Source organism: Cucurbita pepo, chromosome 2 (genome assembly GCF_057944985.1).
Source record: "Cucurbita pepo subsp. pepo isolate OVF chromosome 2, ASM5794498v1, whole genome shotgun sequence".
Taxonomy (NCBI): Eukaryota; Viridiplantae; Streptophyta; class Magnoliopsida; order Cucurbitales; family Cucurbitaceae; genus Cucurbita; species Cucurbita pepo.
The window spans coordinates 3071409-3097586 of record NC_141799.1 but is presented as its reverse complement, the minus strand read 5'-3'; the positions used below and the strand labels follow the sequence as shown (position 1 = coordinate 3097586).

Here is a 26178-nt window from a genome sequence, read left to right as displayed (position 1 = left end):
CAAACTACAGTCATGGTGGATTGAAAGCATTTTTCTTTTCAGTGACTTAATTATAGAAACTACACGATTAAACCTAATTTGATTGGTGCAATTCTATATAGAGGGGTCTCTTATGAATGTCTGAGCTATTAAGTGTGGAATCAGAATAAAAGGGGTATTTCCTCTCTCTTTCATATTGAGTTTGAGTTTGACCCGTTGCCAGCCACCTCAAGCAACCCGTTTGTTCTGAAATGGCGGGTCCACGTCCACCCATCTTCCTCACCTCTAAACCCTCTTTTTTGTTCCAACTCAAACACAACTAAAACATTTTCCCAACACACACATGGATTCTGGTAGCGGAAGCTTGCAGTCTTCAAGTGGCGGCGACGACGACTACGACTCTCATCACCACCACCATAACCACCACAACCACCACCACCACCACCACCACCAACAACAACAACAACCTCACCTTTTTTCTCCTCCTCCGCCGCCACTTTTCTTCAACGCCACCATTCCTCCTCCTCCTCATCAGCCGTTACCTTTTCATCTCTCCCCTCATAACTTCCAAAACCTCTATGACTTTCCTTCCAATTTCAATTTACAACCCACAAATTTCAACCACGATTCCTCAAATTCCTTCCTAAATCTCGACGACGTCCGCCCAAACCCCACTACCACCACCACCACCACCACCTTCAAAACCCCAACCGCCGCCGAGGGATCCACCCACCACACCCAAATCACAAATCGCTCAACAAACCCATCACCCACTGCTTTACATCCTAAACCCACTACAAAGAAACGAACTAGAGCTTCCCGCCGTGCCCCCACCACCGTCCTCACCACAGACACTACAAATTTCCGAGCCATGGTGCAAGAATTCACCGGAATCCCCTCCCCACCCTTCACCGCCCCTGGCTCCTCCTCCTCCTCTTCCTCCTCCTTCTCTCGCCGCTTCGATCTCTTCGCCTCCGTTCGAGCCACCACCACCAATATAGAAGCCAGTGGATCAGGATCGGGATCAGGTTTCCACCCTTCTCGTTCCAAAGTCCAACTATTCTCATCGCTCAACAACAACAACAGCAACAACAACAATATTACCATCGACAATCAAAATACATCGAGGGTTCATCCTGCGGGGATATTTTCATTTCAGTCACTATCAGAAGGAACCCATTTAGAACCACCGCATATCCATGGCAGCAGTACAAGCCAGGAGCTACTGTCCGCGCTGCAAAACGACGAAGCATGGAGAAGCAACAGCACGGCAACAACAGCAACAACAACAACAGCAACAACAACAACAGGAACGACAGCAAATTGTAAGTTAAAGTTTACAGGATCTTCTTCTTCATCGAATAATTTGCAGCAGACATTATTGGGGAATATTGTTGCTACTACCACTACTAGCAGGGGTGAAAGAACAGTGGAATCTTGGATTTGCCCATCGGATTAAAAAAAAAATTGAAGAAATGGGTAATTTTTATATTCCCTTTTCGGTAATCAAAATGGCAATGATGGTGATGCTGATGATTTTAATGATGATTGTAGAGGTGGTGGTGGTGGGGAGGCGATGATGGAAAGGAAGAACGCCCAACCAACCCTCACCTAGACCCATCATAAACCCCTTTTGGCAGTTTACTAAGGAATATTATTAAATTCAATATTACTATATAATCTTCATAATTGCTTAATTAATCCCTTCTCTAATCCTTTCTTCTTACCTTAGTTAATTAAACTTATTGGGAGGGGATGCTTTCATCGTCAGATTAATATGAATTTGTTAACACTAAAACAAGTGGTTTTTGCCGATGGTTCACCGTGGCTGTTAGATGAACACGTGCGATGTCCCACATTGCCTTTATAAGGGAGTGGAAACCTTCCCCTAGCAGACGCACGTGTTTTAAAACCGAAAGGGAAACCTTCCCTTAGCAAACGCATTTTAAAGCCTTGAGAGGAAAGGGAAAGCCCAAAGAGGACAACTTCTGCTAGTTCGGGCAACCTTCCCCTAGTCCTTGAGGGGAAGCCCAAAGAGGGCAATATCTGCTACTGGTGGATCTAGGTAGCCCAAACTTTCCCTCAACGGAGAGCCCAAAGAGGCTAATATCTGCTAGTGGTGGATCTGGGTAGCCCAAACTTCCCCTTAAGGGAAACCTTCCCCTAGCACTTGAGGGGAAGCCCGAAAGGAAAAGCCTAAAGAGGACAATATCTGCTAGCGGTGGGTGGATCTGGGTCGTTACAACACGACTCTCCACAATTGTATGATATTGTCCACTTAGACCTTATAAGCTCTCATGGCTTTGCTAGTTTTGCTTTGGCGTCTCCCCTTAATCGAGACTCGACTCCTTTTCTTTTAGAGTCTTAGTCATTTTTTACTATGCCTTCGAGGAGCCTCGACTCCTTTTTCTTTTGGAGTCGACATTTGAAGATTCTATTGATATGGCTAAGTGTAGGGCCTTGTTTAGCTTTGGGCTTCCGCAAAAAGCTCATATAGTATTAGCCGTTGTGGGACTTTCATCCAACAAGGCAACCAGCCACGGGCGTGGTATGGTTGTAAGGTTAAAGGGACAACCAAATAAAAAGTTAGTTGAAATGGAAGGGTGGTTAGATGTGTGTCCGTACACACAAAATTTCTATATAGCTATGATTAATATATTAATACTCATTCCGATTCCGACATATAATATTCCAATGACTAAACCCATATGTATATATATAATGATTATGTACACACTTCACCCTCTCTCCTCCACCTCTCCTCACCGCACTCTCTTTTCAACAATATCTCCTCAAAAATACGTACAAAAATATAAAATTCTTTATATACATTTAATGATATGTATATATATATATATATGTAATGAATTATTTTTGTAGGCACCGCCCAAATTTCCTCCCATCCAATTTGTCAACTCCCTTAGGATTTATTTATTATTTTGTGGTCAATTACAACTCGATCGTCATTAAGAATTGTACGACTTGAAACGTTGGGCATCTTAATGGACGGCGAAGTTTGGAAAGGTATTGTAATAATCCAAGTTCATTGCTATTAGATATTGTCTGCTTTGGTCCATTATGTATAGCTGTTAGCCTCACAATTTTAAAACGTATTTAGTAAGAAAATGTTTTCATACTCTTATAAGACATGTTTAGATGAGATCTTACATTGATTGGAGAGGGCTGGAGAGGGCCTGTACATCTCATATACCAACGGTCAGGAGAATCATTCTCTTTGACTTAGCACACAATGCGTTGGTCAGGAACTCTGTGGGAATTAGTAGACGGACTGTATTTGACCGAGAGCGAGTCTTACATATGAGTCCGAAAATTTTAGATAGGCATATAGAGAGAGTCAGTAACCTAAGGTGGAGGTAGCTTAGATACCTAGTATGAGAAACTAGGAGTCAATGACGAATAAAACTTAGAAACACGTGGAAAGATTAGTTATAACTCATGAAAGATAAGTTAACTACTTACTGACTGATCAAAATTATTTTAACTTTTCTTTCTAGATTTAGATGATGCAGGCCAATCGAGGACGAGACCAACGGGCTAGAGACTATTGAGAATCCATGTCTGGATCTGTTTGTATATTTATGCTTTCGCTGTTTAAAATTTACGTGGTTGTTTTAAGTTTTAAATGTTTTACTTGATGTATATGAAAATATTTTGAAACTTATGATTGGTTGACGGAATTTATTTTCTACGTCAAAAGTAACTCCTGCGAATCGCGTTGTCGACGAGCCAGTGTTACAAGTTGGTATCATGAAACATTCTTTATAATGAGCTAAAACGGACAATATCTACAAATAATGGACTTAGAAACTGACGTGGGATTCTCATATATATATATATATATATATATATATATTATATTATACGATAAGATTTAGATATTGAGATTAAAAAAGGGGAGACATGGAGACAGGTTACAATAAAGGGTAAGGAGGCAAACAAATAATTAGATGCTAAAAAGAAATTTTCTTTTGAATAAAGGGTTTGATGAGACATTATCCTGGTCTCCTTCGTGGGTTTCAACCCTAGGCCTCATATGGTTTTGTGAATCCCTTCATGTTCCCCACTACTCCTTTTAACCCTACCTATTTCAAACTAACATCCCTTCCAATTATATACGTTAATCGACAGATCTGGTGTTCAAATTCAATACAACAACTCGTTTCGTTTTCGTAAGATTGATGGATGAATGATCGTGCGATGAACGAGAGCTTACCGTTGTTCAATTTTGAGCATGACCCTTTAACCATGATTGTCTAATAGACGTCACTGTCAACTTAAACATAGTTTAACCAGTTCAACACAGGTCGAGATGTTCGAAGTTTGAATACGTAGTTTTACATGCTGTGGAATTATAAAAGAAAAGGTTTAAAAGATATATTAATTACATTAAATTTTGTATTTTTGTTATTAATTAAGTTTTAGGTTATTGGATTTGTACAGTATAACAAGTATAACAAGTTGAAGCCCAGCCCAGCCCAAAAGCAAAGTAGACGGTAAGAATGGGCCAGGTGTAAACTACTTCCGTAGTGGGCCTACGGTCCGGCCCAAGCATTATTTATGCATAGGGGGTGTACATGGTCCGGAATGGGTTGGGTTAAAAGGATTTTTTTGACCCAACCCAAAAGTTTGGGTTAATTGGATTGGTAACCCAATCCAACCCACTTTTCACAACCCAACCCAACTCAACCCTCTGTTCGAGTTGGATTGTCAATTTTTTTAAGTTTTATTAATCCATAATTTATAATTATTGGGATATAATCTTAGATAAAATATATTATAAGTTCACAAATAAACACCCATCAATCTATAATTATTTAAAAAAAAAACAAATTTAATAAAAAACAAGAAGCGAAGATTCTAACTCATTAATATTAAAAAAAAATTAAAATAACATAATAAAGAAATTAAACAAAATAATAAAAAAACATATATATATATATATATATATATATATATATATATATATATATATATATATATAAAAGAAATTAAACAGTCTTACGAACCCAAAACCGAATCGATTTAATTTGGGTTCAGAAAAATGAAGCCAACACTATCCTATCCGAAATACTAATCCAACCCAACCTTTATAGTTTGGGTCGGGTTGTCGGGTACACCCCTGTTGATATTGATAAGTAAGTTTTAAAATAAAGTTTATTTATTTATGATTATTTTTAAGAAAATGGTTTAAAAGTTGTTCGGACATACATCGATCATTACAATTTATTAAAATAATCGAATTTAAGAATAAACAAACGTATAGAGTTATTTTGAGAGAGAAAAAGAATATTAAAAAGGAGATTCTGACTGCAACCTGCAATTCTAGAAGGGGATCCGATTGGCATATAAAAGGGAGTGTCAACTTGGAGCCTAAATACGCGGGCGGCACTGGGAAATTAAGACAAGTCAAGGCGGCGACGGATCAAGATGAAGCCGGAGACGGTGACTCTGATTCTCGTGAACCTCGCTGGAGTGATGGAGAGGGCCGATGAATCTCTGTTACCTGGTGTCTACAAAGAGGTCGGTGCCGCCTTGCACACCGATCCGACTGGTCTCGGCTCCTTGACTCTCTTCAGATCGATTGTGCAGGCTTCTTGTTATCCCTTGGCTGCGTACTTGGCCGTGCGCCATAACCGAGCTCATGTGATTGCTCTCGGCGCTTTCCTCTGGGCTGCCGCTACGTTTCTTGTCGCATTTTCCTCTACTTTCCTTCAGGTTCATCCAATTCCACGTTTAACTCCTGAACTGTTTCTTATTTCATCGTTTCGTAATCCTAGATAATGCTACATTCCTCGTCGTTGTTTTGGTTTCGCTAATTTTCTTTCCTCCTCTTCGCTTGATTGTGTCTTCGTTGTTCGATATTATTATTTTTAATCGTGTGCGTATAATGACGAATGAAAATGTAGGGCTATTGAATGAATCGATTGATATAGAAGTTGTTTTTCTTCCATATTCGGATATAATATCGAATGTAGTCATCAAAATGGGAAAGTTCGAACGGTAAGTAACCATTAAACAGTTCTGGAATGAGTAAAAGGAATTAGGCATATCAATTAATGCTATACCTCGTCCATTTACTGTAGAAAATCTGTGAAAAATTATTAAGTAGACTTCATATGTAGATTTGAAACTGGCATACTTCTGCTTTTTTTTCCTGGTTGAATCCATGAACATATTTGTGTAGCCTTGACAGTTTAAAGTGAGGCGTGATCTTTGCTCAATTCTTGCTGGAAGTATTATTTTCTCAGTAAATTGCATCATGCGTTCATCATGAAAATACGACGGCAATTGCTTGAAAGCATATGGTAAGGGATAATGTAAGATCATGAAGAACCAGAGCCTGGATATATACACACACACACATATCTATCTATATATATATATATATATATATATATATAGTCATTAACTACTTTATCCCTCAAAGTTTGTGATTCGTGGACTTGTTCACTCTTTACCGATTTCTTACACACACATGTCCTGTTAGAAGCTTGAGTATTCCGAAGTTTACTGTCTTTGGGAAATTAAGAAATTAATGCGAAAGGCTCAGCATAGGGGCCTTTTATATGTAAGATTAATATACTTTAAGAGCATAAAAATTTGTATGATTTGTTGGAAGAGGTAAAACCTGCACAGACTTGTAGACAGTAAATTTGGTGTTTAGAAATTGTGTCAAGTCTACAGAACTTGAGCAAGTTGATTTCTTAGAAGAAGTTTTTAGCGGTGAATATATTAATTTGTGGCAGATTTATCTATGCTGGAATTAAATATTAGCTGATTATAAGTCATTCAGATTTCACCCAACAGGTCGCTGTTTCAAGAGCATTGAATGGGATAGGCCTTGCATTAGTTGCACCTGCCATCCAGTCCCTTGTTGCAGATTCAACAGATGACAATAACCGTGGTGTGGCTTTTGGATGGCTTCAAACAACAGGCAACCTAGGCTCCATTATTGGCGGGTTGTGTTCAATAGTATTAGCTCCAAGAACATTTATGGGAATCGCCGGTTGGAAAATTGCATTTCATATTGTTGGACTAATCAGTGTTGTTGTTGGCATACTAGTCCGTTTCTTTGCACATGATCCACATTTTTCAGACGACGGCATTAAAACTGGTAATCATTCTCCACCCAGTAATTCCTTTTGGTCTGAAGTGAAGGACTTGGTACGGGAATCCAAGTCAGTTATAAAGATTCCATCCTTCCAGATCATAGTAGCGCAGGGTATCACAGGTTCATTTCCTTGGTCAGCCTTGTCATTTGCAACAATGTGGTTGGAGCTCAAGGGCTTCTCCCACGAGACGACGGCTTTTCTAATGGGCATGTTTGTGATTGGAAACTCGCTTGGAGGCTTGTTTGGAGGTAAAATGGGAGATATCCTCTCCACACGTTTCCCAAATTCTGGGAGGATTATTCTGGCACAGATTAGCTCAGCATCAGGCATTCCTCTAGCTGCAGTTCTTCTGCTCCTCTTGCCTGACGGCCCATCTACAGCAGTTGTCCATGGACTAGTCTTGATCATTGTGGGGTTTTTCATTTCTTGGAATGCACCAGCTACAAATAAGTAAGTGCATATTTGCCTTCATCTATATCAGTCTATGAGGAAGAGTAGTGCTCTGGTGGGGCATTCACATAGTAATCAAAAGGCTAATATCTAGTTTTCCTTGTGAAAATTGATTGATAAGTAATGCTTCCTTCGAATAATAGGCTTTCACCAAAGCTAAAAATAAACCTCTTTGGTAAGTTTGGCACTTAAGCTGTCTGGTCTTGCCTAGGATCTGGAAGGACCAATGCGTTGTGAGATAACGAACACAACCTAAACGGTAATAACACTCATTAGTGTTAAGGATATTTAGTACTAAATTATAGTTTACCATATCTATCATATTTGATATTTATTATAAGGCAATGAGATCAGTCTCCAAGTGGGAGATTGTTGTGATATGGAGCCTGATGCCTTGATCTGGTAGAGATATATTTGGAAGATATTTCGTAAAGATTTGATAGAGATATATTTGCCTTTCTTACCATAGGTATCTTTCCATTTATTACTATTTCCATATCCTTGTAATTTATTTGATTATAAATAGAGAACTTTCACACACCATTTAGGTGTGGTGGATTAAGCAAACATTCTCATAGTATCAGAGCCTTTTCGGTTTAACAACCCCGATCCTTTCTTTTTAATGGCTTCTGAATGTTCTACAGTTCTTCTCCACCACCACTGCTGGCTTTGACGCCGCAGGGGCAGTCACCATGGCTGCCACAAGCGGAGCCGATTGATTACTCTTCGGCGCCACCCTTTTGACCTCGAAATCACCCTTCGCCATACTTTGTACATACAACCTCACCTTCTCCAACACAATCGGTTTCCCCTTAGCCACATAGCCTCTCTCATTTTCTTCCCAATCAACATCGCATTCCATCTTATCATTTCGATCCCCATCGACATGGTCCATATGTCTTGACGCCATCCCGAGTCTCGGGATGTCGTCGGCCATCACAACTCGTTCAATCATGCCATCGAGAATGGGCCCGCGTGTTGCTCATCTCATCGAGACTTTTTGAACATCCATCCATCCGGGTTCTATCGAGGCATTGGCCCTATCGTGCCCATGCCGTGTCATTTACAGATACCGTGCTGGATAGCGGGTGTATGTAGCAACCTCCAACACGCGGGCTGGGGCGCAATACTGACATACCCGTGTCGCTCGGTACTGTCCTTGAAAGACCCATTTCAAAGGAAGTCGTCCGAGACACTCGTCTCGGCACGCTCGCCCACATTTTGACACACGTATGTGCCACAGGGTAGCTCACTTAGGCCACAGGGCCCAGGGGTGGTGGAGAGCTAACACGATGGTACCCTTATAGTATATTTTGAGTCATTTTCAATCTTTCAGGCATAGACATGATTTTGGTGAACGGTCATACGGTGTCGTGCATTGTCCATCCGGTATCCGATTGACACCAAGCTTGGCGAGCATTCATATTTCATATGGACGGACTTAATTCCCGAACCGCATTCCCAAATTCTCTCTGAAACCTCGACTTTCGAGGTTAAGGCCTGGGACCCTACTCGGTCCTTCAACAAGCCTATCTTTGCCCTTCTTGTCTCAACTTGTCTTCAATGCCCACTTCATGTGGTATGTTAGATGATGCACTGTTCTCCTCGGTCGTATCATGACACTCGTCTAGGCCCTCGCGTGGCCGGATGGACGCCACTTGAAGGTCGCCGCTTCTCTTGTTGCAACGTGAGGGCCGCAACCTACTCTCTTCATAGTTAGGTTGTGACACTCAGCTTGCCGGGGGGTGTTAAGGATATTTAGTACTAAATTATAGTTTACCATATATAATATTTGATATTTTATTATAAGGCAAATATTTATATTGCCTTTCTTACCATATGTATCTTTTCCTTTATTACTATTTTCATATCCTTGTAAATAGAGAACTTTCACACACCATTTAGGTGTGGTAGATTAAGCAAACATTCTCAAGTAGCCATAATAGAATATTGGTTACTTTTGAAAAATATCTAGAAAAAGCACATCAAGCATAGCATGTTTAACAATAGAATTTGTTGACTTGTAGTTAGTCATGATTCATGTACGAAAGGAGCAGAGATACTTTATTAACTATAAATTATAATTTTTTTTTTTTTCAGTCCCATTTTTGCAGAGATAGTTCCTGAGAAATCTCGAACTAGCGTCTATGCTTTAGATCGATCTTTTGAGTCTATTTTGTCATCATTTGCCCCTCCTGTTGTTGGAATTCTTGCTCAGCATGTCTATGGTTATAAGCCTGTCCAGAAGGGATCTAGTGAATCTGAAGAGATTGCCACAGATAGGGGGAATGCAGCGTCATTAGCCTGGGCATTATACACAGCAATAGGAATTCCATTGGCTCTTTGTTGTTTTATCTACACTTTTCTGTACTGCACCTATCCAAGAGATAGAGAACGAGCACGTATGGAAGTTTTAATTGAATCAGAGATGCAGCAAATACAATCTGAAAGGCCACCTTCAGGTCCGGGATACTCTCAAGTTCAGTTAGAAGAATCAGACAAGCTATATGCTAGAGATAGAACAGTCATAGATATGATGGATTATGAAGAAGAGGACGATCTAGATTTTGATGACGACGACGACGACGAAAAGACAGCCCTTTATCGCCAGTTGACATTTTCGACGTTTGTGAAACCATAGCCTGCCAAGAGGATGTACTCTGTTGGTGTAGCTTAAAAGCAACTCCATTCCACGTATTGGTTTCGATCTTTGATAGTCAGGAAGCATTATAGTTTTGATTTGGAATTCTCAGAAATTCAAAACAGAAGATGAAATATTCTTTTAAGAATTATAATGAGTAGATATACATCAGTTTATCTTAAGGATGATCTTTAGGAACATGGGGTACGCCTTCCTTCTGCAGAGTTTGTAGATTGTCATATAGGCCTCTGCTGTATTCACAAGCTTGCGTTCAACCCAATGTGTACAGTTAAATCAAACTCGGTTCCTCGCATTGGCGTAGCACATACTCTTCTTATTTGGTTGGCAAGGAGTCTATAATTTGTTATGTATTACTAAATTATTAATTTTACAGCGTGCTTAGACTTAACAATCTCTTCTTTTAACCAAAAAATGAAGGGGTTTCTGATCCCTACTTTATGGAGTAAAAATTTGCAGGTCTGTTCTTGTTTCAGAATATGCACAGGTTCTTTACAAAACCAGATGAGCCACTTCTTGATCTACAAGAGGACTTGACTGGGACTGTTATGGGGACGGTGCTGAGAGGAATTCTTCCCAGGAGTTACAGGTAAAGAGCCATTTTCCTCTCTCCCTTCCTTTAAATACTTGTTTTGATTTTGATTTTGATTTTGATTTTGATTTTTGTCCCCACCACACACGTGTACGAATGTTAATTTCTGTTTATTATAGAGATTTATTTTCGTTTTAAAGTTATAAATTTGTGTGCTTATTTCTATGACTCGTATGCATGAATTTAGGTAAGGTTAAAGCCACATATTTAGTTTATAGAATTTTGATTTGTATCTATATAGTTTCTTAAATGTTAATGTATTAAAGAATGATGATTTTGACAACATGATAGCATCAAAATAGCCTAGCTAGATAATGTTAGGACGGTAGACCAAAAAATTGGGTCAAAATCTGCTATGCCTAACCCTTCCATTGATCTTTTTTAGAAATTTGTGAAGATGGCCATAATAATAAATAAGTAAAAAAAGAAAGAAAGAAACTTGTTTTGAAAGATCGTTCACCATAAATAATCACACGCGCACAATTTCATACTTGAAATCAGAATTTGGATGAATTTTTTTTATTTTAGATTTTAAAATTTCTTGGATAAAATTAAAGAAAAAACTGGAATAGTTCAGTTGGTCAGATGTTCAAACTCTCCTTTTGACGTTTGCTAAATATTTTTTTGCTAATTTTTTTTTTTTTATCAATATTATCAATTTGTTTATTATTTTGTTTTCAAAGAAAGCAAGTGGTACTATTTCATAGCATAATCATATATCTATATGCTTCAATGTTTCATAACATAGTCAAATAGAGAAAATACAAAGGTTAAAATACATTTAGCACCAGCCAAAAGCTAGTTCAGTTAATTAGAGTGTGTGACCCTTAACCACAAGGTTGGAGGTTCAACCCCTCCTACTAGCGTTGTCCTCAATGTCATCAAAATTGAAAGTGCCTAAAAATGACATGAAAGAGAACCGTCATAAGTTGTCCATCACCTGGAATAGAGATAACACAAAGCCCCTCCTTCGTCCTAAGCTGTCCATCACTTGGAATAGAGATAACACAAAGCCCCTCCTTCTAGCGTGCCTTCTTAATGTCATCAAATTGTGTGGACCTTTCAGAAAGAGGTTGGAATAGCTCAGTTCGTTAGAGCGTGTGGACCTTAACCACAAGGTCGGAGGTTCAACCCCTCTTTTTAGCGAGCCCTCTTAATTGTCATCAAATTGTTTTTCATTTTGTAAACAATGGAATAACTCATTGAAAGTGTCCGAAAATGACATGAAAGAAAACAGTCCTAAACTATCCATCACCTGGAATAACTACAGTTTAAAGTGCCTAAAAATGACATGAATCACAACTTGAGATAACACAAAGTTAAGTGCTGAAATACATTAAGTACCAAAAAGAGGCTGGAATAGCTCAGTTGGTTAGAGCGTGTGGCTGTTAACCACAAGGTCAGAGGTTCAACCCCTCCTTCTAGCGTGCCCTCATACTTGGTGTCAAATTGATTTTCATTTTGTAAACTATGGAATAACTCATTGAAAGTGTCCGAAAATGACATGAAAGAAAACAGTCCTAAACTATCCATTACCTGGAATAACTACGGTTTAAAGTGCCTAAAAATGACATGAATCACAACTTGAGATAACACAAAGTTAAGTGCTGAAATACATTAAGTACCAAAAAGAGGCTGGAATAGCTCAGTTGGTTAGAGTGTGTGGCTGTTAACCACAAGGTCGGAGGTTCAACCCCTCCTTCTAGCGTGCCCTCATACTTGGTGTCAAATTGATTTTCATTTTGTAAACTATGGAATAACTCATTGAAAGTGTCCGAAAATGACATGAAAGAAAACAGTCCTAAACTATCCATCACCTGGAATAACTACGGTTTAAAGTGCCTAAAAATGACATGAATCACAACTTGAGATAACACAAAGTTAAGTGCTGAAATACATTAAGCACCAAAAAGAGGCTGGAATAGCTCAGTTGGTTAGAGCGTGTGGCTGTTAACCACAAGGTCGGAGGTTCAACCCCTCCTTCTAGCGTGCCCTCATACTTGGTGTCAAATTGATTTTCATTTTGTAAACTATGGAATAACTCATTGAAAGTGTCCGAAAATGACATGAAAGAAAACAGTCCTAAACTATCCATCACCTGGAATAACTACAGTTTAAAGTGCCTAAAAATGACATGAATCACAACTTGAGATAACACAAAGTTAAGTGCTGAAATACATTAAGTACCAAAAAGAGGCTGGAATAGCTCAGTTGGTTAGAGCGTGTGGCTGTTAACCACAAGGTCGGAGGTTCAACCCCTCCTTCTAGCGTGCCCTCATACTTGGTGTCAAATTGATTTTCATTTTGTAAACTATGGAATAACTCATTGAAAGTGTCCGAAAATGACATGAAAGAAAACAGTCCTAAACTATCCATTACCTGGAATAACTACGGTTTAAAGTGCCTAAAAATGACATGAATCACAACTTGAGATAACACAAAGTTAAGTGCTGAAATACATTAAGTACCAAAAAGAGGCTGGAATAGCTCAGTTGGTTAGAGTGTGTGGCTGTTAACCACAAGGTCGGAGGTTCAACCCCTCCTTCTAGCGTGCCCTCATACTTGGTGTCAAATTGATTTTCATTTTGTAAACTATGGAATAACTCATTGAAAGTGTCCGAAAATGACATGAAAGAAAACAGTCCTAAACTATCCATCACCTGGAATAACTACAGTTTAAAGTGCCTAAAAATGACATGAATCACAACTTGAGATAACACAAAGTTAAGTGCTGAAATACATTAAGTACCAAAAAGAGGCTGGAATAGCTCAGTTGGTTAGAGCGTGTGGCTGTTAACCACAAGGTCGGAGGTTCAACCCCTCCTTCTAGCGTGCCCTCATACTTGGTGTCAAATTGATTTTCATTTTGTAAACTATGGAATAACTCATTGAAAGTGTCCGAAAATGACATGAAAGAAAACAGTCCTAAACTATCCATTACCTGGAATAACTACGGTTTAAAGTGCCTAAAAATGACATGAATCACAACTTGAGATAACACAAAGTTAAGTGCTGAAATACATTAAGTACCAAAAAGAGGCTGGAATAGCTCAGTTGGTTAGAGTGTGTGGCTGTTAACCACAAGGTCGGAGGTTCAACCCCTCCTTCTAGCGTGCCCTCATACTTGGTGTCAAATTGATTTTCATTTTGTAAACTATGGAATAACTCATTGAAAGTGTCCGAAAATGACATGAAAGAAAACAGTCCTAAACTATCCATCACCTGGAATAACTACGGTTTAAAGTGCCTAAAAATGACATGAATCACAACTTGAGATAACACAAAGTTAAGTGCTGAAATACATTAAGTACCAAAAACAGGCTGGAATAGCTCAGTTGGTTAGAGCGTGTGGCTGTTAACCACAAGGTCGGAGGTTCAACCCCTCCTTCTAGCGTGCCCTCATACTTGGTGTCAAATTGATTTTCATTTTGTAAACTATGGAATAACTCATTGAAAGTGTCCGAAAATGACATGAAAGAAAACAGTCCTAAACTATCCATCACCTAGAATAACTACGGTTTAAAGTGCCTAAAAATGACATGAATCACAACTTGAGATAACACAAAGTTAAGTGCTGAAATACATTAAGCACCAAAAAGAGGCTGGAATAGCTCAGTTGGTTAGAGCGTGTGGCTGTTAACCACAAGGTCGGAGGTTCAACCCCTCCTTCTAGCGTGCCCTCATACTTGGTGTCAAATTGATTTTCATTTTGTAAACTATGGAATAACTCATTGAAAGTGTCCGAAAATGACATGAAAGAAAACAGTCCTAAACTATCCATCACCTGGAATAACTACGGTTTAAAGTGCCTAAAAATGACATGAATCACAACTTGAGATAACACAAAGTTAAGTGCTGAAATACATTAAGTACCAAAAACAGGCTGGAATAGCTCAGTTGGTTAGAGCGTGTGGCTGTTAACCACAAGGTTGGAGGTTCAACCCCTCCTTTTAGCGTGCCCTTGTACTTGGTGTCAATTTTTTTTTTCATTCATTGAAAGTGCCTAAAAATGACATGAATCACAACTTGAGATAACACAAAGTTAAGTGCTGAAATACATTAAGTACCAAAAAGAGGCTGGAATAGCTTGATTCAACCCCTCCTTCTAGTGAGCCCTTGTACTTGGTGTCAAATTGTTTTTCATTTTGTAAACCATGGAATACCTCATTGAAAGTGTCCGAAAATAACATGAAAGAAAACAGTTTAAAGTGCCGAAAAATGACATGAATCACAACAACTTGAGGTAACACAAAGTTGACATGAATCACAACTAATAACACAAAGTTAAGTGCTGACTTATATTAAGCACCAAAAAGAGGCTGGAATAGCTCAGCTAGTTGGTCGGAAGTTCACAACCCCTCCTAGCGAGCCCTCTTAATTGTCATCAAATTGATTTTCATTTACCCCTCCTAGCGAGCCCTCCTAATTGTCATCAAATTGTTTTTCATTTTGTAAACCATGAATAACTCATTGAAAGTGCCTAAAAGGAATAACTTCGATTTAAAGTGCCTAAAAATGACATGAATCACAACTTGAGATAACACAAAGTTAAGTGCTGAAATACATTAAGCACCTAAAAGAGGCTGGAATATAGCTTAGTTGTTTAGAGCGTGTGGACCTTAACCAAAGGTCGGAGGTTCAACCCCTCCTAGCGTGCCCTCTTATTTTCTTCTCATTTTGTTTACAAAATGAAAGTGTCTAAAAATGAATTGCAACTTGTACATAATACATTTAACATCAACAAGAGGCTAGAATAGCTCATCAACCCGAGGTTAAAGTGTGTGACTGTTAACCACAAGGTTGGAGATTCTTGGAGGTTCAACCTCTCCTTCTATCCATCACCTGGAATATAACTTTGGTTTAAAGTGCCTAAAAATGACATGAATCACAACTTGAGATAACACAAAGTTAAGTTCTGAAATACATTAAGCGCCAAAAACAAGTTAGAATAGCTCAGTTGGTTAGAGCGTGTGGCCCTTAACTACAAGGTCGAAGGTTCAACCCCTCCTAAGGACCCCTCTTAACATTTTGTAAACCATGGAATAACTCAGTTCAACCCCTCCGTCTAGCGACCCTTCTTAACATTTTGTCGTCTAGCGACCCTTCTTAACATTTTGTCGTCTAGCGACCCTTCTTAACATTTTGTCGTCTAGCAACCCTTCTTAACATTTTGTAAACCATGGAATAACTCCTTAAAAGTGCCCTAAAAATGACAGGAAAGAAAACAGTCCTAAACTATCCATCACCTGGAATATAACTTCGGTTTAAAGTGCCTAAAAATGATATATAACTTCGGTTTAAAGATGATATATAACTTCAGTTTAAAGTGCCTAAAAATGATATGAATCACAACGAGATAACACAAAGTTAAGTGCTGGAATACATTAAACACCAAAAAGAGGTTGGAATAGCTTAGTTGGTTAGAGCGTGTGAGGTTGGAATAGCTTAGTTGGTTAGAGCGTGTGTGGCTGTTAACCACAAGGTCGGAGGTTTAACCCCTCCTTCTAGCGTGCCCTCTTATCTTCTTCTCATTTTGTTTACAAAATGAAAGTGCCTAAAGATGACATGAATCACAACCCGATAACACAAAGTTAAGTGCTGAAATACATTTAGCACCAATAAGAGGCTATTAACCCCAATGTTGCAGGTTCATCCCCTCCTTCTAGATTGCCTTTTAATGTCATCAAATTCTATCTCATTTTGCATACAAAATGAACAAAATGAAATCATGTAATAACTCGTTGAAAGCACCTAAAAATGACATGAATCACAACTTGAGATAACACAAAGTTAAGTGCTGAAATTCATTAAGCACCAAAAAGAGGCTGGAATAGCTCAGTTGGTTAGAGCGTGTGGCTGTTAACCACAAGGTCGGAGGTTCAACCCCTCCTTCTAGCGAGCCCTTTTAACATTTTGTAAACCATGAAATAACCTATTGAATATGCCTAAAAATGACATGAAAGAAAACAGTCCTAAACTATCCATCACCAGTGTGTGGCAAGGTTGGAATATAACTTCGGTTTAAAGTGCCTAAAAAGACACAAACACGTGGAACTTCGGTTTAAGAAAACCGTCCTAAACTATCCATCACCAGTGTGTGGCAAGGTTGGAATATAACTTCGGTTTAAAGTGCCTAAAAAGACACAAACACGTGGAACTTCGGTTTAAGAAAACCGTCCTAAACTATCCATCACCTGGAATATAACTTCATTTTAAAGTGCCTAAAAATGACACAAAAGAAAACAGTCCTGGAATATAACTTCATTTTAAAGTGCCTAAAAATGACACAAAAGAAAACAGTCCTGGAATATAACTTCATTTTAAAGTGCCTAAAAATGACACAAAAGAAAACAAATGACACAAAAGAAAACAGTCCTGGAATATAACTTCATTTTAAAGTGCCTAAAAATGACACAAAAGAAAACAGTCCTGGAATATAACTTCAGTTTAAAGTGCTAACTTCATTTTAAAGTGCCTAAAAATGACACAAAAGAAAACAGTCCGTCCTGGAATATAACTTCAGTTTAAAGTGCTAACTTCATTTTAAAGTGCCTAAAAATGACACAAAAGAAAACAGTCCTGGAATATAACTTCAGTTTAAAGTGCCTAAACACGTGGAACTTCGGTTTAAAGTTGTTTAAAGTGCCTAACTATCCATCACCTGGAATTTAAAGTGCCTAAAAATGACACGAAAGAAAACAGTCTGGAATATAACTTCAGTTTAAAGTGCCTAAACACGTGGAACTTCAACGCCTACGCAGAACTTCCTTTTAAAGTGCCCAAAAATGACACGAAAGAAAACAGCCCTGGAATATAACTTCAGTTTAAAGTGCCTAAAAATGACACGAAAGAAAACAGCCCTGGAATATAACTTCAGTTTAAAGTGCCTAAAAATGACACGAAAGAAAACAGTCCTGGAATATAACTTCAGTTTAAAGTGCCTAAACACGTGGAACTTCGGTTTAAAGTTGTTTAAAGTGCCTAACTATCCATCACCTGGAATTTAAAGTGCCTAAAAATGACACGAAAGAAAACAGTCTGGAATATAACTTCAGTTTAAAGTGCCTAAACACGTAACTTCAACGCCTACACGGAACTTCCTTTTAAAGTGCCCAAAAATGACACGAAAGAAAACAGTCCTAGAATATAACTTCAGTTTAAAGTGCCTAAACACGTGGAACTTCGGTTTAAAGTTGTTTAAAGTGCCTAACTATCCATCACCTGGAATTTAAAGTGCCTAAAAATGACACGAAAGAAAACAGTCTGGAATATAACTTCAGTTTAAAGTGCCTAAACACGTGGAACTTCAACGCCTACGCGGAACTTCCTTTTAAAGTGCCCAAAAATGACACGAAAGAAAACAGCCCTGGAATATAACTTCAGTTTAAAGTGCCTAAACACGTGGAACTTCGGTTTAAAGTGCCTAATTATCCATCATCTAGAATATAACTTCAGTATAAAGTGCCTAAACACGTGGAACTTAGGTTTAAAGTGCCTTTTAAAGTGCCTAAAAATGACACGAAAGAAAACAGTCCTGGAATATAACTTCAGTTTAAAGTGCCTAAACACGTGGAACTTCCGTTTAAAGTGCCTTTTAAAGTGCCTAAAAATGACACGAAAGAAAACAGTCACTTCAGTTTAAAGCGCCTAACCACGTGGAACTTCGGTTTAAAGTGCCTTTTAAAGTGCCTAAAAATGACACGAAAGAAAACCGTCCTAAACTATCCATCACCTGGAATATAACTTCGGTTTAAAGTGCCTAAACACGTGGAATATAACTTCGGTTTAAAGTGCCTAAACACGTGGAATATAACTTCCCTTTAAAGTGCCTAAACACGTGGAACATCGGTTTAAAGTGCCTAAAAATGACACGAAAGAAAACAGTCCTAAACTATCCATCACGTGGAATATAACTTCGGTTTAAAGTGCCTAAAAATGACACGAAAGAAAACAGTCCTAAACTATCCATCACGTGGAATATAACTTCGGTTTAAAGTGCCTAAACACGTGGAATATAACTTCGGTTTAAAGTGCGTAAACACGTGGAATATAACTTCGGTTTAAAGTGCCTAAACACGTGGAATATAACTTCGGTTTAAAGTGCCTAAACATTTGGAATATAACTTCGGTTTAAAGTGCCTAAACACGTGGAATATAACTTCGGTTTAAAGTGCCTAAAATCCTAAACTATCCATCACCTGGAATGGAATATAACTTCGGTTTAAAGTGCCTAAAATCCTAAACTATCCATCACCTGGAATGGAATATAACTTCGGTTTAAAGTGCCTAAAAATGACACTAAAGAAAACGGTCCTAAACTATCCATCACCTGGGAATGGAATATAACTTCGGTTTAAAGTGTCTAAAAATGACACGAAAGAAAACTATCCATCACGTGGAATGTAACTTCGGTTTAAAGTGCCTAAACACGTGGAATATAACTTCGGTTTAAAGTGCCTAAACACGTGGAATATAACTTCGGTTTAAAGTGCCTAAACACGTGGAATATAACTTCGGTTTAAAGTGCCTAAACACGTGGAATATAACTTCGGTTTAAAGTGCCTAAAAATGACACGAAAGAATATAACTTCGGTTTAAAGTGCCTAAACACGTGGAATATAACTTCGGTTTAAAGTGCCTAAACACGTGGAACTTCGGTTTAAAGTGCCTTTTAAAGTGCCTAAAAATGACACGAAAGAAAACAGTCCTAAACTATCCATCACCTGGAATATAACTTCGGTTTAAAGTGCCTAAACACGTGGAATATAACTTCGGTTTAAAGTGCCTAAACACGCGGAATATAACTTCGGTTTAAAGTGCCTAAACACGTGGAATATAACTTCGGTTTAAAGTGCCTAAACACGTGGAATATAACTTCGGTTTAAAGTGCCTAAACACGCGGAATATAACTTCGGTTTAAAGTGCCTAAACACGTGGAATATAACTTCGGTTTAAAGTGCCTAAACACGTGGAATATAACTTCGGTTTAAAGTGCCTAAAATCCTAAACTATCCATCACCTGGAATGGAATATAACTTCGGTTTAAAGTGCCTAAAAATGACACTAAAGAAAACAGTCCTAAACTATCCAGCACCTGGAATGGAATATAACTTCGGTTTAAAGTGCCTAAAAATGACACGAAAGAATATAACTTCGGTTTAAAGTGCCTAAAAATGACACGAAAGAAAACTATCCATCACGTGGAATATAACTTCGGTTTAAAGTGCCTAAACACGTGGAATATAACTTCGGTTTAAAGTGCCTAAACACGTGGAATATAACTTCGGTTTAAAGTGCCTAAACACGTGGAATATAACTTCGGTTTAAAGTGCCTAAAAATGACACGAAAGAATATAACTTCGGTTTAAAGTGCCTAAAAATGACACGAAAGAAAACTATCCATCACGTGGAATATAACTTCGGTTTAAAGTGCCTAAAAATGACACGAAAGAATATAACTTCGGTTTAAAGTGCCTAAAAATGACACGAAAGAATATAACTTCGATTTAAAGTGCCTAAACACATGGAATATAACTTCGGTTTAAAGGGAAAGAAGAAATTTCATTCCTCTTATCAAAATTACCCAAAAAAACACAGGCATAGAATACCCCTCATTTGATCAGTCCGAAAAAGGGCTAGAATTCATTAAGTAAGGTAGTAAGGAAAAATTCATGAAGTAAGGTAGTAAGGAAATGAGCTAGGAATATAACTTCGGTAAAATGACACGAAAGAAAACAGTCCTAAACTATCCATCACCTGGAATATAACTTCGGTTTAAAGTGCCTAAACACGTGGAACATAGAATACCCCTCATTTGATCGGTCAAAAAAAGGGCTAGAGTTCATTAAGTAAGGTAGTAAGGAAAAATTCATTAAGTAAGGTAGTAAGGAAATGAGCTAGGAATATAACTTCGGTTTAAAGTGCCTAAAAATGATAAACTATCCATCACTTGGAATATAACTTCGGTTTAAAGTGCCCAAAAAGGACAGGAATGCCTAAAAGTGCCTAAAAATGACAGGAAAGAAAACAGTCTTAAACCATCCATCACCTGGCATATAACACTTCGGTTTAAAGTGCCTAAACACGTGGAATATAGAATACCCCTCATTTGATCAGTCAGAAAAAGGGGTAGAATTCATTAAGTAAGGTAGTAAGGAAAAATTCATTAAGTAAGGTAGTAAGGAAATGAGCTAGGAATATAACTTCGGTAAAATGACACGAAAGAAAACAGTCCTAAACTACCCATCACCTGGAATATAACTTCGGTTTAAAGTGCCTAAACACGTGGAATATAACTTCGGTTTAAAGTGCCTAAAAATGACACGAAAGAAAACAGTCCTAAACTATCCATCACCTGGAATATAACTTCGGTTTAAAGGGAAAGAAGAAATTCCTCTTATCAGAATTACCCAAAAAACACAGGCATAGAATACCCCTCATTTGATCCGTCAGAAAAAGGGCTAGAATTCATTAAGTAAGGTAGTAAGGAAAAATTCATTATGTAAGGTAGTAAGTAAATGAGCTAGGAATATAACTTCGGTTTAAAGTGCCTAAAAATGATCAACTATCCATCACCTAGAATATAACTTCGGTTTAAAGTGCCTAAAAATGACAGGAATGCCTAAAAGTGCATAAAAATGACAGGAAAGAAAACAGTCCTAAACTATCCATCATCTGGCATATAACTTCGTTTTAAAGTGCCTAAGAATGACATAAAAATGACAGGAAAGAAAACAGTCCTAAACTATCCATCATCTAGCATATAACTTCGTTTTAAAGTGCCTAAAAGTGACAGGAATGCCTAAAAGTGCCTAAAAATGACAGGAAAAAAAACAATTCTAAACTATCCATCACCTGGAATATAACTTCAGGAAAGAAAACCGTCCTAAAATATCCATCACCTGGAATATAACTTCGGTTTAAAGTGCCTAAAAATAAAAATGATAAACTATCCATCACCTGGAATATAACTTTGGTTTAAAGTGTCTAAAAATGATATGAATCACAACGTGAGATAACACAAAGTTAAGTGCCGGAATACATTAAGCACAAAAAAAAAAATGGAATACATTAAGCACCAAAAAGAGGTTGGAATAGCTCAGTTGGTTAGAGCGTGTGGCTAATAACCACGAGGTCGGAGGTTCAACCCCTCCTTAACACGAAGTTAAGTGCTGAAATAAGAGGCTATTAACCCCAAGGTCGCATATTGCCCTTTTTTTAATGTCAACAAAATGAACAAAATGAAACCATGTAATAACTCATTGAAAGCGCCTAAAAATGACATGAATCACAACTTGAGATAACACAAAGTTAAGTGCTGAAATTCATTAGGCACCAAAAAGAGGCTGGAATAGCTCAGTTGGTTAGAGCGTGTGGCTGTTAACCACAAGGTTGGAGGTTCAACCCCTCTTCTAACGCGAGCCCTTTTAACATTTTGTAAACCATGGAATAACTTATTGAATGTGCCTAAAAATGACAGGAAAGAAAACCGTCTTAAACTATCCATCACTGGAATAAACTTCGGTTTAAAGTGCCTTCACAACTTGAGATAACACAAAGTTAAGTGCTGAAATACATTAAGCACCAGAAATAGGCTGGAATAGCTCAGTTGGTTATAGCGGGTTATAGCGGGTTATAGCGTGTGGCTGTTAACCACAAGGTCGGAGGTTTCAACCCCTCCTAGCATACCCTCTTATCTTCTTCTCAATAACACAAAAATGAAACCAACCCCAATGTCGGAGGTTTCATCCCATCCCATCCCCTCCTTCCCCTCTTTCTAGTTTCAAAAATGAAACCATGTAATAACTAACTCAATGACATGAAAGAAACCCCTATGTTTAGATAACACAATTAAGTGCTGAAATACATTTAGCACCAACAAGAGTAACTCAGTGCAGAAGTCCATACATACCCTAGTAAAAAGCCAAAAACCATCGACAGACTGCAGCTTGTGCGGTATGGAGTGCATCATCAATAGAGAACCTGAAGCAAATGGAAGTCCGAGCAAATATTAGCTCTAATAAGAACAAAGCTCGTTAGAAAGAAAAGAAAAGAAAAAAAAACATTCAGATAAAAATCTCAAACAACAATATAAATATACTACACAAAGATCCTTTAACTATAGTAATTGTGCTACTAATCATTAAAGATAGAACAAAGAAAATACTTTTTCTCTGAGGGAAGTTTTTCTCTTGTTTAATGATTCATATAACATGTTCTCCGAGTAGCCCAAAGCAACAATAGAGGAAAATAACTCACTCTTGGCAGCACGATTCCTGAAAACATTCCACTTTCACAACTTGCATCAATTACGTTTCCACCTAAGACTGGTGCCTGAAATCTTTTATCAACTCAAACTCCAATGAAAACATCATGTGCTTAGCATTGGCAACATAACCACATATTGAATAAAAAATTTCAACACTAGGGCCTTCCTTCGTAGGGTGTAAATTTGAATTCCCTCCCCCTACATGTAATAAAACATTCTAAGACAAAGCACTAGGACATCTCTCGGACTTTGCATTGGTATTAATCGACTGATCCAGTTTCTAATATCGAGCCTATACTTATCTGCTGACATTAAACAAAAAGTTCCATATTGAAGAGAGATATAAGAACTGGCATCACCTCCTTTTCGGCCAGGAAAACCAAGCAATACTGACAAACCTCTACGCCAGCCCCTCTCATAAAGAAAAGGCACCAATCTAGTCCTGATACAGTGAAAAGCTAATAAATATGAGATGAGAAACAAAGAGGAGGGAGGCTGCAAGGGAGAGGTATCAAAAAAAAAAAAAAAAAAAAAAAAAAAAAAAAAAAAAAAAAACGCCAATAATTTCACTTTACTTAATACTACTAAAGCTAGCTAGGCCAGTATAATTCTAATTCCAACATAGAAAAGTTAAAATAATTCTGAAAATATCCCAGATCTCTATAAGGCTCTGGTAGGTACATCCATATGTTCTTGTGTATATTGGATTTGCGGTCAATTTTATTGTAGCAATGATGTCCCTCGTGTACATACGAAGTTTCTAGTTTTAAACAAGAACTCCTTCGAATGTAAAGCACAAAGATCTATCACGTGGAATCCGTACCAGAAGTAATTTCTCTTGTCACAATCAAGTCTTTTGCATTTGAAAGTAAGATCTAAGTAGCATGCTAATAAGCCTCTGTTCATAATAAATAACTGATGAGAAAATTGAAATACCTAAAAATCTCCGTGACAGCAGGCGTGGATTCGCTCTTGTTAGTTCCCCTGCCTATCGTCAAGTCAAAATGAGTGACTGCCAGTGAAAGACTATGTACACATGTGCCACATTCCAATTGATGTCCACCAATGGACTCCCTGTATCAAAGCATTTAAGTAAAGATACATCAATTACGAAGACGCAATATAATAAAGAAGAAAAACAAACCTAGGTACAGTACAGTTTCTAACGTACACTTGATTGTCACAAGAGAAATTTAATCTTATCAATGTATTCTTAACATCTCAATATCCATCAGGAATCAATAAAGAGTTAATCAAATAAACATAGAACAATTTTAAACTATATCTTCTGTGTCACTACCAGAAAACAACGATCTCAAACCTAGAAGAGTTTCCTAATAAGGTTTTGTAACTCCGGGCCATACCTTCCGAAAGAAGTTTGGACTTGACATGGTTGAATCACTCAAAAACATATATAACGGTGCAATACACACCATTGGCCATTTCATTTAGCATTTATTCTGCAGGATTCATCCCCTCCGTTCTTTGCGATTCTCTTAAACACCAAGCAGAGGAGTTACCAACGACAGATTCAATCCTACAACTTCATTGATTGAGGAAGCAAGGGAACAGAGAATACAAACCGATGGCTCGATCCTAGCTTTCATAGAAGCAGCCGAAGAAGCTGGAATCGTTGAAGCGAGAGTGTAGAGACGAAGGGATAGGGTTGAATTGAACTTGAATAAGTAGCGTCTGAAGAAACAGAATCGAGAAGGAAAATGGCACGAAGGCGAACATGTGCTTGGCATCGATTGCCGCCATTGAAGCATCAAGCTTAAAGTTGCAATGATTGGAGTTGAAATGGCATGAAAATCATTTTTAGTACTACCAGAAAATTATATTAATTTTTCTTTTCACACTATAATTTTTCGTTTATAAATAAATTCTCTTTAATGTTGTTAAACTTCGCGCCAAAATTTTGTTTTTCAACAACCTATCGTTATTCTAAATAACATAATATATTATATATATTTTTCCAAAAATTAATAATTTAAAACTTTACACAAAAAAAAAAAAAAAAAAAAACATAATTCAAGCATATGCTAGATATGGTTTCCACACTTCAACCAACGTGTGACATCACAATCCACTCCTTTTAGGGCCAGCGTCCTCGCTCGCACACCGCCTCGTGTCTACCCCTCTTCGGGGAACAACGAGAAGGCTGACATATCGTCCGGTGTCCGGGTCTGATACCATTTGTAACGACCCAGACCCACCGCTAGCAAATATTGTCCTCTTTGGGCTTTTCCTTTTGGGCTTCCCCTCAATGCTTTAAAACGCGTCTATGGGGAAGGTTTCCACACCCTTATAAAGGGTCTTTTGTTCTCCAGACCAATGTGAGACATCACAACACTTCTAGTACAATTAACGTGATAGAGTGATATATAAATGAATCAAAACCATATTTAAATAAAAGTAATCCTCAACCATAACCATAGTTTAAAAAAGGCTTAAATAAAAGTAATTTTATGTGGAGTGATTTTCAAAATTTTAGAGCTCGCTCTCCTAACCCGTTAGCCGTTCAAAATAAATATTGAACTATCTAGAATGGTTTACTTAACCAATTCTAACCAAGTACATGAAATAGTTCGTATTTCAAGCTTAGCCCTTTCTCGTATATTAATCACTTCATTTGAGTTCAATCTCTAACTCTAACTCACATCATTCTAGTTCAACAATGCAATACAAGTGCTCATCTAATCAAGATGATCCACGTTCACTTTGAGCATAAATCTCATAGTTTTGCTTTAGTTTTTCCAAAAGTCTCATAACAACGGAGATCTATTCCTTACTTATAAACTCATAAACTCATGATCAATTCCTCAATTAGCCATACGAGAGTACTTTCTAACCATCCCGAACAATTAAAACCCGGGCATTTGCATATAAATGGGGTTCTCTGCAACTTGGGAAGTAGATGTTTAAAAGCAGAGCTTAGTAAGTTCTGCCACTGAAACCGTGGGACCTCAATGAAAGGGCCATTCAACCAATACAAATCCAAGGTGAGAGGTGAGAGCTTAGGTTGGGTAGAGGAAGCAAGATCAGGTGGAGCAATAAAGCAACCGTCTTCCCATGGCCATCCCTTTATCATTTAAGT

At 37.9% G+C, this 26178-nt stretch overlaps 2 protein-coding genes, 1 long non-coding RNA gene and 12 other non-coding genes across 17 annotated transcripts; 14 read left to right on the top strand and 1 right to left on the bottom strand.

The window, feature by feature from the left end:
- The first annotated feature begins 65 nt into the window (after nucleotides 1-65).
- LOC111788612 (uncharacterized) lies at nucleotides 66-1668 on the top strand. Its single transcript, XM_023669007.2, has one exon. The coding sequence runs from the start codon at nucleotides 323-325 to the stop codon at nucleotides 1436-1438; it is 1116 nt and encodes a 371-aa protein (XP_023524775.2). The 5' UTR covers nucleotides 66-322; the 3' UTR covers nucleotides 1439-1668.
- A 3647-nt stretch (nucleotides 1669-5315) lies between these two features.
- Nucleotides 5316-10673, top strand: LOC111788611 (uncharacterized). Its single transcript, XM_023669006.2, has 3 exons — nucleotides 5316-5715; nucleotides 6808-7562; nucleotides 9663-10673. Exons 1-3 carry the CDS (start codon nucleotides 5428-5430, stop codon nucleotides 10201-10203), a joined length of 1584 nt encoding a protein of 527 aa, XP_023524774.2. The 5' UTR covers nucleotides 5316-5427; the 3' UTR covers nucleotides 10204-10673.
- A 1493-nt stretch (nucleotides 10674-12166) lies between these two features.
- Nucleotides 12167-12240, top strand: TRNAN-GUU (transfer RNA asparagine (anticodon GUU)). The gene has a single exon. It is a non-coding gene; the product is annotated as a tRNA-Asn (tRNA).
- Nucleotides 12241-12447: 207 nt separating this feature from the next.
- TRNAN-GUU (transfer RNA asparagine (anticodon GUU)) lies at nucleotides 12448-12521 on the top strand. Its single transcript has one exon. It is a non-coding gene; the product is annotated as a tRNA-Asn (tRNA).
- Nucleotides 12522-12728: 207 nt separating this feature from the next.
- On the top strand, nucleotides 12729-12802 carry TRNAN-GUU (transfer RNA asparagine (anticodon GUU)). The gene has a single exon. It is a non-coding gene; the product is annotated as a tRNA-Asn (tRNA).
- A 207-nt stretch (nucleotides 12803-13009) lies between these two features.
- Nucleotides 13010-13083, top strand: TRNAN-GUU (transfer RNA asparagine (anticodon GUU)). Its single transcript has one exon. It is a non-coding gene; the product is annotated as a tRNA-Asn (tRNA).
- Nucleotides 13084-13290: 207 nt separating this feature from the next.
- Nucleotides 13291-13364, top strand: TRNAN-GUU (transfer RNA asparagine (anticodon GUU)). Its single transcript has one exon. It is a non-coding gene; the product is annotated as a tRNA-Asn (tRNA).
- Nucleotides 13365-13571: 207 nt separating this feature from the next.
- Nucleotides 13572-13645, top strand: TRNAN-GUU (transfer RNA asparagine (anticodon GUU)). Its single transcript has one exon. It is a non-coding gene; the product is annotated as a tRNA-Asn (tRNA).
- Nucleotides 13646-13852: 207 nt separating this feature from the next.
- Nucleotides 13853-13926, top strand: TRNAN-GUU (transfer RNA asparagine (anticodon GUU)). The gene has a single exon. It is a non-coding gene; the product is annotated as a tRNA-Asn (tRNA).
- A 207-nt stretch (nucleotides 13927-14133) lies between these two features.
- TRNAN-GUU (transfer RNA asparagine (anticodon GUU)) lies at nucleotides 14134-14207 on the top strand. The gene has a single exon. It is a non-coding gene; the product is annotated as a tRNA-Asn (tRNA).
- A 207-nt stretch (nucleotides 14208-14414) lies between these two features.
- On the top strand, nucleotides 14415-14488 carry TRNAN-GUU (transfer RNA asparagine (anticodon GUU)). The gene has a single exon. It is a non-coding gene; the product is annotated as a tRNA-Asn (tRNA).
- Nucleotides 14489-14695: 207 nt separating this feature from the next.
- On the top strand, nucleotides 14696-14769 carry TRNAN-GUU (transfer RNA asparagine (anticodon GUU)). Its single transcript has one exon. It is a non-coding gene; the product is annotated as a tRNA-Asn (tRNA).
- A 1868-nt stretch (nucleotides 14770-16637) lies between these two features.
- On the top strand, nucleotides 16638-16711 carry TRNAN-GUU (transfer RNA asparagine (anticodon GUU)). The gene has a single exon. It is a non-coding gene; the product is annotated as a tRNA-Asn (tRNA).
- Nucleotides 16712-21900: 5189 nt separating this feature from the next.
- Nucleotides 21901-21972, top strand: TRNAI-GAU (transfer RNA isoleucine (anticodon GAU)). Its single transcript has one exon. It is a non-coding gene; the product is annotated as a tRNA-Ile (tRNA).
- Nucleotides 21973-22362: 390 nt separating this feature from the next.
- Nucleotides 22363-24982, bottom strand: LOC111788616 (uncharacterized). 3 transcript variants are annotated; one of them, XR_015419764.1, is made up of 5 exons: nucleotides 24446-24982; nucleotides 24018-24155; nucleotides 23441-23523; nucleotides 23072-23169; nucleotides 22363-22795 (listed from the first exon to the last, which is right to left on the bottom strand). It is a non-coding gene; the product is annotated as an uncharacterized LOC111788616 (long non-coding RNA). The 3 variants fall into 3 exon arrangements; XR_015419763.1 differs by lacking the exon at nucleotides 22363-22795 and having other exon boundaries at nucleotides 22802-23169; XR_015419765.1 differs by lacking the exon at nucleotides 22363-22795 and having other exon boundaries at nucleotides 22802-23146.
- Nucleotides 24983-26178: the final 1196 nt, after the last annotated feature.